At 41.9% G+C, this 15500-nt stretch overlaps 1 protein-coding gene across 14 annotated transcripts in view; it reads right to left on the bottom strand.

Moving 5' to 3' along the window:
- Window positions 1–15500, bottom strand: part of ADGRG2 (adhesion G protein-coupled receptor G2) — an 835692-nt gene that overhangs the window by 447447 nt on the left and 372745 nt on the right. For all 14 annotated transcript variants that reach the window (XM_069636971.1, XM_069636968.1, XM_069636965.1 and 11 more), the window contains one exon: window positions 5748–5801. In XM_069636971.1, coding sequence (XP_069493072.1) covers window positions 5748–5801 — 54 coding nt within the window. The remainder of the gene's footprint in view (window positions 1–5747; window positions 5802–15500) is intronic.

A 15500-nucleotide genomic window follows, 5' to 3' on the forward strand; every position in this document is an offset into this window, starting at 1 on the left:
GAAGTTGAGGGGGTGGGGGGAAAGGGTGTGTGGGGAAGTTGAGGGGGAGGCGGGAGAGGGCGTGTAGGGTGGAGGGCTTCTGCACTTAATATGTCTATATTGCCTCCACCTGCGTTGATTGTGTACACCTGTGACAGCTGGGAACACTGCACAAGGCCGTTTACGGGTGGTCCGCGATGCCGGTATTTGCTCCATGCCGGTAAGGTACTTTTCTGTTCTGTCTTGTGTAGGCCGTTATTAACATGTCCCCATTACTTGTGTTCGGCTCCTGTTTACGCCATGCCGCTATTGCCGGCATGTGCGGTCGCGTGCCCGCGCCCATGGCACTATTGCGACACCGTTATTTACGGTGCTGCAAATAGTGGGTTGGTGGGTCATAATGGACCGGAGCGGTAGACGATGCCGGTAATCCTTTACCGGCATCGTTTTTCCCTTACCTCCAAACTCGTAATGAGGCCCTATGTCTTAGCACTTGCACTATCTGAAATGTTGTCAGGCCGAGTACGATAGTTAATTTCACATCCTTACTGTTCACGGCCTGTAAGAATGTCTTTGTATTTTCCCTTGTTCCCTCCTTTGCCTTGAAGCGCTTTGAAACACATTGTGTATAGGCGCTATATAAATAAACTATCATATCATATCATACCTCAGAGTCCGAGCAAAGTTGCGAGCATCTGATCCAGGGCCATATTGTGGCCTGCGCTTTGTTCATTTGTGGATTTCCGGCTTAGTCAGTTAGACAGTGAGCTCCTCACACTGGAGACTCTGATGAATTAAAGTCGAAAATAACATTACTATTCTCTAATAGTTTGTCAAGTGAATCATGCAAATCGACGTCTTCGCCAGTTGGAATTTCCCTTTGAATAAGAATCGCTGGCACTCATGTAGAAGTCGACTGCGATGTTATTAGCACTATTGTTACAAATACTGATGCATCCTTTATGCCCCCTCTTCTCTCACCCACTTGCTCATGTAATCTGATCGAGCTTGGTTGCTCAAAATTGTTTGCAGTGGAATTAGGCGGGGTGGTTACCGGTTAGCATATCTGTTATAGCAGTTAAGACGCTTCTTGAAGGAGCTGGGGATGGCGGGAGGGATGCTCACCTTACTCGCCAGCATAGACGCTGATGACAAGCACTCTTGCAGATTGCCTTGCAGTCGGAGTTAGGGTCCACTTAGTATCACCAATCCCCGCTCTCCCAGCTTCTCTAGCATTTTCACAGCGGGGAAGCAGATTCATTCAGGATTTGAGAGCAAAGGGCAGGTCTTACTGGGGTGTCCGTTAACTTCGCTATCCTTGCTTGCCGAAACTGCCTTGACTGCTTAACTCTGTGTGACTCCACGAGCGCTGTGTTCTGAAGGGGTTTTAAAGTAGAAGAACTCCCCTTCACAACAGGTACTGAAAGCAGACTAATGGGCACAAGGACGTGCCGTGACTGCTTAACTCTGTGCAACTCCAACCATCAATAAAGGATTAATTCATGAAGTCTCATGAGGCAATCGAATTGTCTAAAGGTGCAAACAGATATCCTATACCAATCACTAATTTGGAGGACACACACAAATATCTAAACTGGTCACTCCACGCTGCGTACAGGATGCAAATAACCAGACTCCATCTTAACTGTCTACCACTTAACACACTACGTGCAAAATTCTATGGCAATTCCATTTTGTTGTGCCTTTGTCCTTTTTGTGTAACTGAAATGCAATCACTTCTCCATTTCACCCTTTTTTGTCCCTTGTATAAAGCCCCAAGAAATACATTTTTATTTCCAATTTGCACGAAAAAATGTTACATCAATGTCGTCCCTGATTAATGTGTTTTATGTCCATGACTCCCAGTTAGGGCTGTGCTGTTCTGCAATTGTTATATTCTGCACTTCATCTCCGAAGAAACTAGAAAATCTGTTTAGATGGAGATTAGGATATTTATTTATCTACGGTATTTACAGACAGGCTTATTTATACTGCTGAGACTTGCAAAATGTTGTTGTATATGAAATTACAGAAATAAAGACATTTGAATGAATGGGTTCACTGGGTGTGAAACCACCCTTAATGAGGTAATTAATTATTTTCACAGACACTGTGGTTCCAATAAATTTAGGATCTTTGTAAGATGAACGGGGTGGGAAAAATGCAGTTTCTTGATTGTTTAAGTGCCTTGTTGCATATGAGTGCCTGTGTTCATCTTGCAGCTGCTGCTATTAAAGGTTCATCAAACTAACGTCACTGGGATTTGAGTCCAGTGTGATATTACCGACACTCCTGTGGTCTTGGTTGTCTGAGCATGGCCCTGCTCTTATGAGGGTGGAGGGCAATTAAACACTTGTATGTTCAATTAAATTATTTTAATTGATGTCATCCTGGATTGTGCTTAATCCAACCACATTCCAGAGGATGATGCTCCAAAGCTATAGGGGCAACTCTCCCTCCCTGCCCTCAAGGTTGTCGATGACAGGTTGGAGTGAAACCCAATTAATGTTGCTTCTGTGACCAATACACACCCCAAAACCTCCATAGTCCCTATGACATACTTCCATCTTGAAAGACCCTAAAACACTGCTATATTTCCCCCATAACCCTCACCCTCTCTCGCGCCCCACATCCAAACTACATTCAGAAATTTGAGAAAAGCAAATATATTATCCAAGTGTGCCCACAATGGGAAAACACTTTGAAGGGGTTCATATCTTAAACCTACTGCTTACATGGACAATTTCCTTCTGACATCCTTCATTAAACAAATGACAGGCCCAGCTCTCAACACACTCCTCTGTATTGTGAACACCTCCCTTCAGTGATGGTGCATTCCCAGACACATTTAAGACAGGTGTCATAGGACCCCTTCTCAGAAAGGCCTTGCTTGACCTAGAGGACCTAGCCAGCTGCAGACCACTCACAAGCCTCCCGTTCATCAGGTAGCCTATGGAGAAAGAAGTTGGTACCCAAGTACTTAACTTAATCAATTAGCTTGGCCTCCTTTGTGATTACCAGTCTGGCTTCCGGCCCTAACGGAGTGCTGAGACTGCAACCGTCCTAGTGGTGGACAATGCACTGTGAACCACCAATACAGGGGTTCATGCCTCCTAGTCCTATTAGACCATTTGGCTGCCTTTGCCCAGTCATCCACATAACACTCCCATCTGCTCGCTGACAGGACGGGCTTCCCATGATGGGCATACAGATGGGCTCATTAAGATCCAGCTGACTTCCAGTCATGTGTGGCATCCCCCATGGTTCCATCCTCTCTCCATCTTCAATCTATGTATAGAGCCATTGGAAACTCTCCTCGATGACCCCAACATAGCCATCCATCAGTATGGGGATGATACTCAGCTTTATCCTTAGGTAGGGAACTGTAAGGACATAGTTCACCTCTGCGAATGCCTGAGTAAACCCTATCAAGACATGTGCAAAAATGGCCGGACGAGATGTGTCTGCAGGAATTCACCCCTGAGCTGTCAAACTCAGCCAAGTACCTGAGCTTCATTGAAACACTTGTGTATGAGCGCGATATAAATAAAATCTCATTTAATTGTCAATGATAGCCTTTCATATAAACTGCAAACTGCATGACTACAGCTCTTCACACTCAGAAAAATCACACCCTTTATTCCGCCCTGCATGATTTCTGAACGATGGTCCAAGTCCTCATGATCTCACACATCGACAGGGGAAACACCCTGCTTGCTGGGCTTTTAGACACACACCCTATGAAGGAAGCCGACCATGCTGCAGCCTGCTTCATTACGGGTGCCCCCAAATTTGACTGTATCTCTCCAACACTGCACAAGCTTCACTGGCACTCCCTCCACGCCAGGATTATATTCAAAATGGCATGCCTGACATACAAAGCAGTGTCAAAATCGACACCGGCATACTTGGTGGTTTATCTCCAAACCTCTAGAGGCTATCAAACCTCACATAGCAAATCTATCCAAATGTTGGAGTGTAAGCTAGCCAGTAAAGAAAAGACTCAAACGCAGTTATTCTCCTGCTATGCTGTCAGTGTCTGGAACTTAATCGTGGTAGAGGCCTGAAATTCCCCATCATCATCCAGTTTACAAAGCACTAAAAAAATCTCTTTCAACAATACCTGCTGCAAAAATAGAAATAAACATTCTCCCCCTCGTACAACTCTACTCGGTGTAAAATGCCAAGCTCAATGCTGGCACCCTCCTGTTGTGAAGCACCCCCTTCCCTTCAGGTAGGTTTGCGGTATAAGCAATACAAATAAAATAAACCTATTCACTACTGGCCTATTACCCAACTGCCTGCTCGCCAGTTATTTCAGGTTACTGCCAGCTTACTGTATTACGCTGTTGGTTGCAACCAGCCAAACTACTATTTTTTTATGCATGATCGCTACCAGGGTACAGAATGACACAGTTGGTTTCTACTGGCCTATTTAATGCCTTTTCTCTTTTTGAGTCACTACCCACCTGCTTATTGTTGATGCATAGGTTATCTGTCACCTGTAACTGCTCATCTAGTCCTCCACGTCCCTTCTTATTATACCCGCATATCTTCACTCTTCATAGCCTTCATATGGGGTTTTGATGCTCACAGTGGCACAATACCCCCTCCTCCTAAATCTCCTATTCCCATTCATTAGATGTTCTTTATAGTTCCCACAAAAGACACCCTGGATGCCTCGCCCACTCTTATCTACCCTCCTCCCAATAACCTCCATCTTGGTTCATCCTGCTTACCTGCCTTTTCCTCCTGGCCTGCCAACACACTCAATCTTGGGCCATAGAATGCCAAATAACTGCATTCAAATATCCTATCTAACTGACCTCAGTCTCTCCAATTCAGACCCTCTGCAATGGCCATAACTCAAACGTGGATCACCCTATGGCACGGCCACACTCGCTGTCCTCCACACCGACGCTGCCACTTTCACTCACAGTCATCTGATATAAATAAGGTGGAGAGCATGGGCTCTGGATCTCAAGATTAGTTCACCTGCCCCTTTACCAAACACACTGCCGGCCAACTCTATGCTCCCAACCCTCTAGCCATTCTCATCTATCGGCTTCTGCACCCTCAGCTTTTTCTCCCTTGACGTAGGCCTCCCTGTTGACTCCCTACCCACTGAGGACTCCATTACCCCTATGGGAGGCTTCTGCTTTCCTAAAGGTTCAACTGTCCATCGCCATAAACTTGATTCCATCTTCTCTGACCACTATCTGGCTACCACCCGCAACCAACCAACCAACATGCAACTGTGGCAACGTATCTGTTGATTGTCCTCCTGCCACTTCATCTGTCCCATCTATGGACCCTTCCCTATTTGACAAATCCCAGCTGCATATTAGTGTCATTTGCCCCCCTCCTCTTTCTTCTTTCAGCCTCCATGCTGACTAAAAGCAAATTCAAACATGACTCTCCAGCTTCCTATCCAGCCGAGAAGTCCTCTCTCACAGCTCCCTCTGCCTCAGGCATCCTCAGTCCTCCTTCACTGACCAGATGTTTGGCTTCCCCTGTGCTCTGAATTCCCCAAACAAGCTTGCTCCTTCAGAGCCTCGTGACAAGGCAAAAGACCCACTCGCCTTTTCTTCTTGCCTCCCCTTTCTAATCTCTACTGCACTATACGCGTCCATGTCCTACTTTTAAATGAACCCTGTCGTTCTGGTACCAGCCAAATGAAAATGTAAGCAGGGATTTTTATTGTTTTAGCGAAAACGGTTTGAGTAGATAGTCTTCAAATATCATTGTTAAAACAAAATGGTACTCACTTGATTGGTTGCAAATTGCAGACATGTCACATACGTTGTCTGGAAGCTGTGTATCTGAAAGCAATACATGATATACCATAAACACAGCATGTGCACTGTAAGATTTACACATTTCATACATTTTAGGTTGCAATTGTTTTTTTAAGGAATTTGATGCATCACAACCCTAGAAACGACAGTAAAATACTTTACGGAAAACCTTTCATTGTAGCAAAGGCATCTAGAACATGATAGCGGAACAGGATGGTATGTGGATTCCGAGAGTTATGAATTAGCACATTGCTTTCATTATTGACCACCATCTCAACCAGTCAGAATGAGGACACTACCTATTGTTATTGATGGCATTCTGAAATGGCACTCTTAAATTCATTCTCTCTCTCTCTCTCTCTCTCTCTCTCTCTCTCTCTCTCTCCCTCCCTCCCTCCCTCCCTCCACCTCCCCATCACTACTAACAGCTCTCAGAGGTTAAAGAAAGGAAGAGTGCTTGAGGAGTGAAAAGGAGCAAAGGTTGTCCCTGCCACGAAACAGTGAAACACTTTACAGGACAGGACGATCAAAGACACATTTTTCTGCACGTCTGTACTTGCTGCTATGTAGAGGGTCTTTGTTTTTTCTCTTTGTGACAAAACCCACTGCTCCTACTCCACTACAGGATGGATAACAGCCAACAGACAACAGAGGACGAGGAGCAACGAGGGTTAGATAGCTGCAGCAGCAGAGTACTTCCGCGGACATGGCACGCATTTGATAGGGAGAGTACACATACATTGGCACACGCATCACGCTGTTCTCACTGCCTATTCAATGTTCCATGGGGCCGGCATTACATACACTGCACAAACTCCTTCCTACGTTAATTGTGTTCAATGCTTTTAGCAGCTTGTCACTGTCTAGCGAGGATATGTTACAAAGACTTTTAATGACAACATGTTAGAAAGAGTTTTCACTGCACAAATTCGCCACCATAGTAGTTTCACAGAGCCTAGCCTGGTCTTAAGAGAGATGCATTGTGCCCCACTAGGAAATTCCAAACCATGTTCTGCAAAAGAAAGGGAAAATGGGGTAGGCAGAAGGAAAGAAAAGGGGTACCAAATAAAGAACAAATAGAGGAAGACAGAAAATAAGGTAAAGAGATGAGGGATAATAATTGTGGTGGCTTGGGTGCAAGAAACTCCAAAAAGCATGGCGTGTGAAAGAATAGTGTGGGAGATGACAAATAAGTTCCAAGGTGTGGTTGGACAAATGTTTACTTGTTGGCACTTTGTATATAAGCCATTATGAATTTCAGTGTCTGGCTGAGGGATGGGGTTGGAGAAGCACTGAAACCACCCATTGAGTATGAAGGCTTATGTTGTCAGAGAAAGCGTTTTAAGTCTCTGACAGAACAGACACCAATATAGTGATCCTGAGGCTGCCAAGCCAGAGTGCCGGGAGTGACTCATTCCAGGGTGCATCCTTACAGGGAAGTTTAAAAGACAGGCACCCTAGCAGAATGACATGATTTATATTATCCATCGTCAACTGTATGGGCCTTGCAAAGGGAGACCCTACAATGGAAGAAGCCGAGTTGTGTGGTGGTTCTCCATGGGCAAGTGAAAATATCTAGGAATATAGTTACACTCACAATCCAAGTTTTGAAACCTTTTATTGGACTAACTGGAAGTATTATGCTGAGATGGCAAAATGCATAAGCTTTTGATTTCATAGACTTCATCAGATGGTGGCCACATGATAAAATGGTCAAAATTAAAATTAGGTATTAGACATTTTACACAGATGAAAGGGAAGGCTGCAGGAAAAGGTATTCAAGAAATGGAGCCCTCGGATGCCCCCCTTATGTAGAGGAATATACATTTGGATAAGAACAGACATACTTGAACCCACTGGAAAAAACAGTTCTCAAAACAAGTAGTGTTGGAAAATACACTTTCAGCAGGACCACGTTACTCATCCAATCTTTTGCATGTGATGTGTAATATGTGAAAACACTTAAGAACAATTAATCTAATATTTGGAACCCAGTAAGTATGCAAAACAATTGATGGTATTGTAGAGAAATCCCAAAATGCAAGGTTCAAGAACACACCAACTCAAAATAGGATGTGTTTCACACTATCTCCTCACAGGTTAAAATGGTTTACAGGTACAGTAGGTTTAACATTATGTTGCTTTAACCAGCCTCCACCTTTTCCAAATAAAATGATTGCCTGCATCTCTCTGCATCCACAACCAGCCAATTTCACCTGCAGTGATTGCAAACCACAGCAGTGTCTTCAAACTGAAACATAGGTAGAGGCAAGTGGCTGTTTCTGTTGCCTCCATGATCTACTATGGTTGCAGAGTAGGCCAACTAGAGACACTTTTGCCTGCTGGTTGGCACATGACGGAGCCAACACAGAAATTGAATTTCTTGTGGGAGCATTTCAGTTACTTCAATTGAGCAAAAGATCATGCACTCAGTGGAAAGAAGAGATTGAAAACGAGTTACTAGTTCAGTAAACTCCTATTGACTGGGGTGATTATAAGTCTCCAAAGCAAAAGACTGTCCTCAACATGAGATCATGCCAGATGGCCAACAACAACAGGGGGTCGTGTAGGCCCGCTAGTTGGCCAGATTGGAAGAGGATTCTAACATTTTAGTTGCTGATAAACCCCCACTGAAGGAATTACTAGAATCCCATAGCTAAACTCCTAATACAACCTAATCCATCTCCTTGGTGAAAACTTGAAAACCACCTCCAAGTCCATTTTTTGGGGGATTTCAATCTGGGCTTCAATGATCAGAAAGACAAACCTAAGGCCCTAGCTAAAGCTCGACAGGAACTTGGTTTCCACCAAAACATCTTCAATCCCACCCACTGCAAAGGGCACACCCTAGATTGGTTAGTAGACCATAACTGCAGTGTCAAAGTCAGCTCTTCTTGTTTAGGGAAGCAACAGAGTCCGAAGTACTAGACATAGTACGGAAAGTCAGACCATCCAATTGCAAAGGCGATGCATGCGCAGCCAAGCTGGTCAAAGACACCTTAGCCCCATTCCTTAAAACTTTCATTAATGCATCATTCAACTCTAACACAGTCCCTGCAAGCCTAAAAGAGGCATGGGTTCACCGACTTCTGAAAAGACCTTCACTAGAACCGGAGATAGCAACAACTACAGACCTATCACCACCGTCCCGTTTCTGCTGAAAATTCTGGACAAAGTTGCCTATACCCAAATCCAGCAGTTTCTGGAAGCAAACAATATCCTAGGCAAGAGGCAATCTGGCTTTCGCCCAGGCCATGGGACAGAATCTGCCCTACGTGATCTCAAGATACAACTCCGTGACATCATGGACAAAGGCAAGCCGCCACTTCTCTTGCTAGATCTATTGGCTGTATTTGATCTTGTTAACCATGATACCCTCTGCAAATAACTCAAAAATACTGCCCGCTTCTCCTCTGACGCCACAGCTTGGATCTTGTCTTTCCTCAAAGGGAGACTTATGAGGTCTTTTCAGACACTGCTTGCGCGGCACCCACTACCATACATTGTGGAGTCCCGCAGGGCTCCTGCACTGCACCAACCCTACATAATATTTTCACCTTACCACTTTGATTTGGACAATCGCAGCATAGCATACACAAACTATGCCGAAGACACCCAGGTCTTACTCCCTCTTACCGGATCCTACGAACAAGACTCAGCTGCCCTAGCTAGCATTTACGCAGCAATCCAGAAATGGATGGCTGCAAATGGTCTGTCTCAATGTGGAAAAAACAGAGATCCTTGTGGTAATCATAATAGATGGTTATAAATTGTACCAGACCCATGCCAAAAAAGGTCCGGTGGGGAGACCTTATGGGGGTCTGATGATAGGGGTAAGAAAATCTATTACATCCAGAGAAATAGCTACCGATTCGGAGGACAACATCAATGCGGTGGAGGTGGTTATTCCCTTTAAGAATAACTGGACTAAACTTTTGCTGGTTAACATTTATAACCCCTACGATGCATCAAAGAGCGATCTAATACAAGACAAACTGCATGATCTCTTTATCGAGTGGACTAATGAATGTCAAAATAGTTTCATTGTTCTTGCTGGGGACTTTAATTGCTCTATAAAAGGGGAAGGAGGAACGACTAATAATAAGCGTTTACGCCCGCACCCCCTCATGTTTCAAGATCTCAGTGATGTCGAAGGGGAGAAGTGGATGTGTTTTATGAAAAGCTGGGAATTGGAATGCCTGAACGGTCGAACGATGAGTGACCGCCCGGGACATTTCACCTGGAGAGCAGGTGTTGCTTGTCGCACCCTAGATTACTGTTTCATCAGAAATTAATTAATGAAAATACAGGACTCTGCGCCAACAACTCAAGTTAACTCAATATTACATGCTAAAAGTTGTCATTTTCGACCAACTATCACCAATATACCATTGGGTGAATATATCAGAGCGAGACGAAATTGTAATAGTAACTTAAAATTTGAAGAGGAATGTAATCTATTACAACAACGTTTTAGAAGGAGGGGATATGCCCAAAAAGGGGATATGCCCAGAGATTACGAAAAATTTTGAACAAACATTGGTACCTACTTAAATTGGACAGTCATATTGGTGAGTTTGTGAGTGATCATCCACGCATTACCTTCAGAAGAGCAAATACACTTAAATCTATCCTTAGTCCATCGTTATTACCGGACATTGAGAGCACTACTCAAGGTACATGGTTACACAAGAAAGATTCTGGTTTCAGGAAATGTGGAGTCTGTCCACAATGTAAATATGCATACCAAAGAACAACGGAATTCGAAGATAAAAATGGAAAATGTTGGATCATTAAACAAGGAATTAATTGCAAAACAACTTTTGTAGTATATGGCATCATCTGTGTCTGCCACAAACTATATATTGGTAGCACCAAGAGACAGTTGAGAATCCGTATCCGTGAACATTTAGCCAAAATTGGCAGTCAAGACCCATCACTTCCGTTAGCTGAACATTGGCAAAAAACACATCAGCTACATCTCAAATCGGAAATTAGATTCATTGGTCTTAAACAAGTATCCTTGAACAAAAGAGGTGGTGACAGAGTGAAGGCGTTACGACAAGCGGAAGCAAGAGCAATTTGTTACTTCAATTCGACAAATACAGGACTTAATACAGATAATGAAATGGTTTCATTCTTGTGAGATGTAGTACATTGCAATCTGGCTTCTCAAGCTCGAATAATTTTCATTGTTATACTTGATTTAGAACACGGCTCATTGTTTATTAGGAGGTTACATGTATTTCAGGGTGTTGTTAAAGGGATACCCCATCATAATTGGTAGCTCAGTATTTTATTTGAATGTTGCGTGTAATGCTCACCAACCTTTTGTAGTTAGGTGCATTAGTGCCCGTGATTATACATTACTGTGATAGTAACCATTTAAGTATTCAACAAATATAAATTGGGTCAGGAGAAGCGTATACATGCTTTGTTAGTTTCTCAGGCTTTATTCAAATATTTTGAATTATATAGCATATGTAATTTGTAGAATGCTGGGGGATAGAATGCGGTTTTCAATGACGACGCTTGTCCTTGCGTCGCCGTGGTAACCGCGCACAGTGATGACGCCTAGTATAAGAAGGCATACCTGGTAAGCGTTCGGCTTACCTGCCGACGCGTGTGACTGTTTGTGTTCCAGGAACTGGTAAGAGAGGACCGCTTATCTCATGGTTTACTTTTCAATGAGATTTAGCTTTAATGGTACTTGACGAGTAGCAACAAAATAAGCTATATGTTGTGCTTTCCGTACTTGATATACGTGTTCTATAATTGGAAATGCGTCATCATTTCACGTAATGATGGTTAATTACAATTGTCTTCACTACGGAACTTATAATGAATTGTTTTGAATAAGGCAGAAATGGCCTGTGACCATTAAGAAGAGTTGTTTTGCCCGTTTGGTGAAGGGCGGGATTTATTCTCATGAAAATGCCTAGTTGCCACAGGCAACCTTGATATACACAATTAATGTATATTCTAAATTGGACAATCAGTTTTATTTACCTTCGCTACTTACATTTTTTGTTTAGATTGATATTGGGGATTGTACCCCGTTACTACTACATGGACAAATAGTCATAAGAACTGGTTACATCAAATTTCGGGTAAGGACATCCACCAAGTTGTCAGTTTGTCTCAAGGGACCATTGCAGAATTTGGTTATATTATTCAATGAATTGAAGAATAATGATTACTAATGGGTTCTTTTTTCTTTTTGTTTGTGTTTTTGTTTCTGTTTTTTGTGCTCTTTTTCTGTTTACTCAAACATAACAATGTATTATGATATGTTTGCATATTTTTCTACACCCATGAACCCTTCCCTTTTGCCCATCCTTGTTTTTCTGTCTAATTTCTTTCATGTTATCATGCATATTTTGTGGTCACGATATTTGAAAACTGGTATTATGTTATACTTTATGATGTCGTTCATACAAATTGTTTTTTGACTATGATATATTGTATGTCCTATATTACAATTATGGGTAGCCCGGATTTGAAAAAGGCTCAGTGGAGCCGAAACATGTTATCAATTATGGGCTCAATGGTCATGGATGATCAATAAAGCATAATCTAAGATTTAACTCAACTTGAGTTGTTGGCGCAGAGTCCTGTATTTTCATTAATTAATTTCTTCAACGTATGGGACGGTTAGGCTTTTTACCGTCCTTATACAGTTGACCTGCGACTTCATTGACCGGATTTTGAAACTTTTAATCTTGCACGTATAACTATCGGGATTGTAAGGAGTCGCCCTGGTGGAGCAAGGTTTTTCAAAGCCACAGTTTTTCAAAACTTTACTTAACTTGCAAATTGGGCTGACCCGTTACCTTTATTAACATTCTTCTATGATGGCAGCATATATGAAGAACCGTGAAGAAGAAACTAAAAACCTGTTTACCCCCCGAGGGGATATGTCACATGCATTTTCAAGTATGGCTACGAAACGAGAAGATTTACGTTCGAAATTTATAAAACTGGAAAGAATATCGAAAAAGGAAATTGACAAGTACTGGGAAAAAGTATCACTTGAGAATTATGTCGCTAATGAAAGAGTACCTAGGGGTTTGAGGATTCTTATATTTCCAAATTTCAACAATGAATTGGATAATGATTTAGCAGAAGGCTGGGAAGCTAATTTGAGCAACAGCTCCATGAAGATAATTGACCTATTGATTGAACATGCCACTAGGGAGCATAAAAGGGCATTAGATGGTATAGAAGGCATACGCAAAGAAATTGCTGAGATGAAATCTAATGAGGATACTAAAGCCAAAAACTATGAGAAGATGTATGAACTGTTGCAAATATATCAAGATGAAGTAAAAATAAGGAAATTACGGAAAAGCTATAGAGATGAACGTGATTACAGGGAAGATCGTGTATATACATTCCAAACCAAATATGACTCAAGTTCAAAACCAATGTCCAGAAACTCAACCCCGAATACATCATCGGCCAGTTCTGATGCAGACTCAGACCAAGACAACCAAGCTAATGCTAGTTCCAAATCAATTGAACAAAGAGGATACTTGAATCAGATCAAAAGATACAAGAAAGGGAATCGTAATTCTACTCAGAAAACAGTCCGTTTTCAGCTATCACCAACTATGGGTATTTTGACACCTGTGCTAGGAGAAGAGGAAGGAGGGGGTGTAGAAAACGACGGCAACATAGGAAGCTTACAAGCAAACAAGAGACAAACCAGGGCCAGCTCCAAGGAGATGAGCACCAACAAATAACAGATGATCTTGTTCTCAATTTGTCTAAAAAAACTATATCTCAAGAGGAAAGACTTCTTCTTAACAAGGGTTTATCCTTTGCACCCACATGTAACTTCAGTCCATTGGACGTACAAATCGATTTATTTAAATTTACCAGAAAATTGAAGTTAAAAAAATTTTTTGCAACCAAAGCACCGGGTGATTTTCAACCTGAAGAGGCTAGCATACTTATCAGTGATAAGTCGATCCAGGATATTGAAGATACATATACATTGCGTTCATTGACCGAAGGTGATCAATATCATGTATTTCACTTATTAGATGAACTCAAGATAAAATCTGATACCCTTACCACAAAGGAACTTAAAGTACGTTCAAAATTCATGCCACAGTTGGCATCTGACAACGTCATTGACACTTTTCAACAAGCAGTTTCACGAGATCTATATAATCTTAATTGTAAAAAACATAAGAATTGGATTACTCAGAACAATTTAACTAAATCGGAAAGGAAAGCACTTGTTTCGCTTAAATTGGATTCACGGACAGTAATTAAAGAGGCTGACAAGGGAGGCAATATTGTGCTAATGGATCGGGAGGATTATTTGGAAATGGCATCCAGACATTTAAATACCCCTGGGTGCTATGAATTAAGAACGGATGATTTTCGAAAATCAGCATTGGAGCAAGTTGAAGCGCACATACTCAATTGGCATAGAAAAGGATTGATAACGGATGATGAACGCACTTATTTATGGATAAAAGAACCGGTAACTCCAACAATGTACTTCTTACCGAAAATACATAAACCCTATGAAAGGATACCAGAGGGCCGCCCGATCATGAGTGGGATTGGGTGGGTCACAGAGAATATCTCGGAATATCTGGATCTATTACTCAAACCAAGGGCTATGTCACTTCATTCATATTTGCAAGATTCCACCAGCCTTATACGGAAACTAAAAAACTTTACTTGGCAGAGTACCTTCCTTCTAGCGACTCTAGATGTGAAGGCACTGTACACGTCTATTCAGCATAAATGGGCCATGATTGCAGTTGACTACACTTTCAGGCATGAGTCAGCCTCGTATTACAACCATTTGAACATGATTAAAGAAATGTTACATCTCACGTTTGATCTCAATGTCTTTACCTTTGACAACAAGGTATACCAACAGACCAAGGGGGTAGCTATGGGTACTAAATATGCCCCAGCATTGGCGAATATCTTCATGGGGATGTTGGAAGACAAAGCAATATACACTGAATCATTTTTCATTGAGAAAATCCAATTTTGGACAAGGTACATCGACGATGTTTTTTGCATCGTCGATAGTAGCATAGAGGAATTTCACGCATTTGTGGACAAGTTAAATCTTAATTGTTTTGATATTCAATTTACTGGAGAATGCAACAAACAGCGGATACATTTTCTGGACTTGACAATATATTTGGAAGATCAAGTACTACAAACAACTACATTCAGAAAACCAACTGAAGTTAACTCAATATTACATGCTAAAAGTTGTCATTTTCGACCAACTATCACCAATATACCATTGGGTGAATATATCAGAGCGAGACGAAATTGTAATAGTAACTTAAAATTTGAAGAGGAATGTAATCTATTACAACGACGTTTTAGAAGGAGGGGATATGCCCAAAAAGACATAAGTAAAGCATACAAGAGAACCAAATTGATGCAGCAGCAGGATACTTTGAGACAGAGACAAGGGAATAATTTGGAAGCTAACATGCCGATTAGCTTTATCACTCAATATTGTTCAGACCACCAGAGATTACGAAAAATTTTGAACAAACATTGGTACCTACTTAAATTGGACAGTCATATTGGTGAGTTTGTGAGTGATCATCCACGCATTACCTTCAGAAGAGCAAATACACTTAAATCTATCCTTAGTCCATCGTTATTACCGGACATTGAGAGCACTACTCAAGGTACATGGTTACACAAGAAAGATTCTGGTTTCAGGAA

Source organism: Ambystoma mexicanum, chromosome 7p (assembly GCF_040938575.1).
Source record: "Ambystoma mexicanum isolate Mex_15411 chromosome 7p, UKY_AmexF1_1, whole genome shotgun sequence".
Classification (NCBI taxonomy): Eukaryota; Metazoa; Chordata; class Amphibia; order Caudata; family Ambystomatidae; genus Ambystoma; species Ambystoma mexicanum.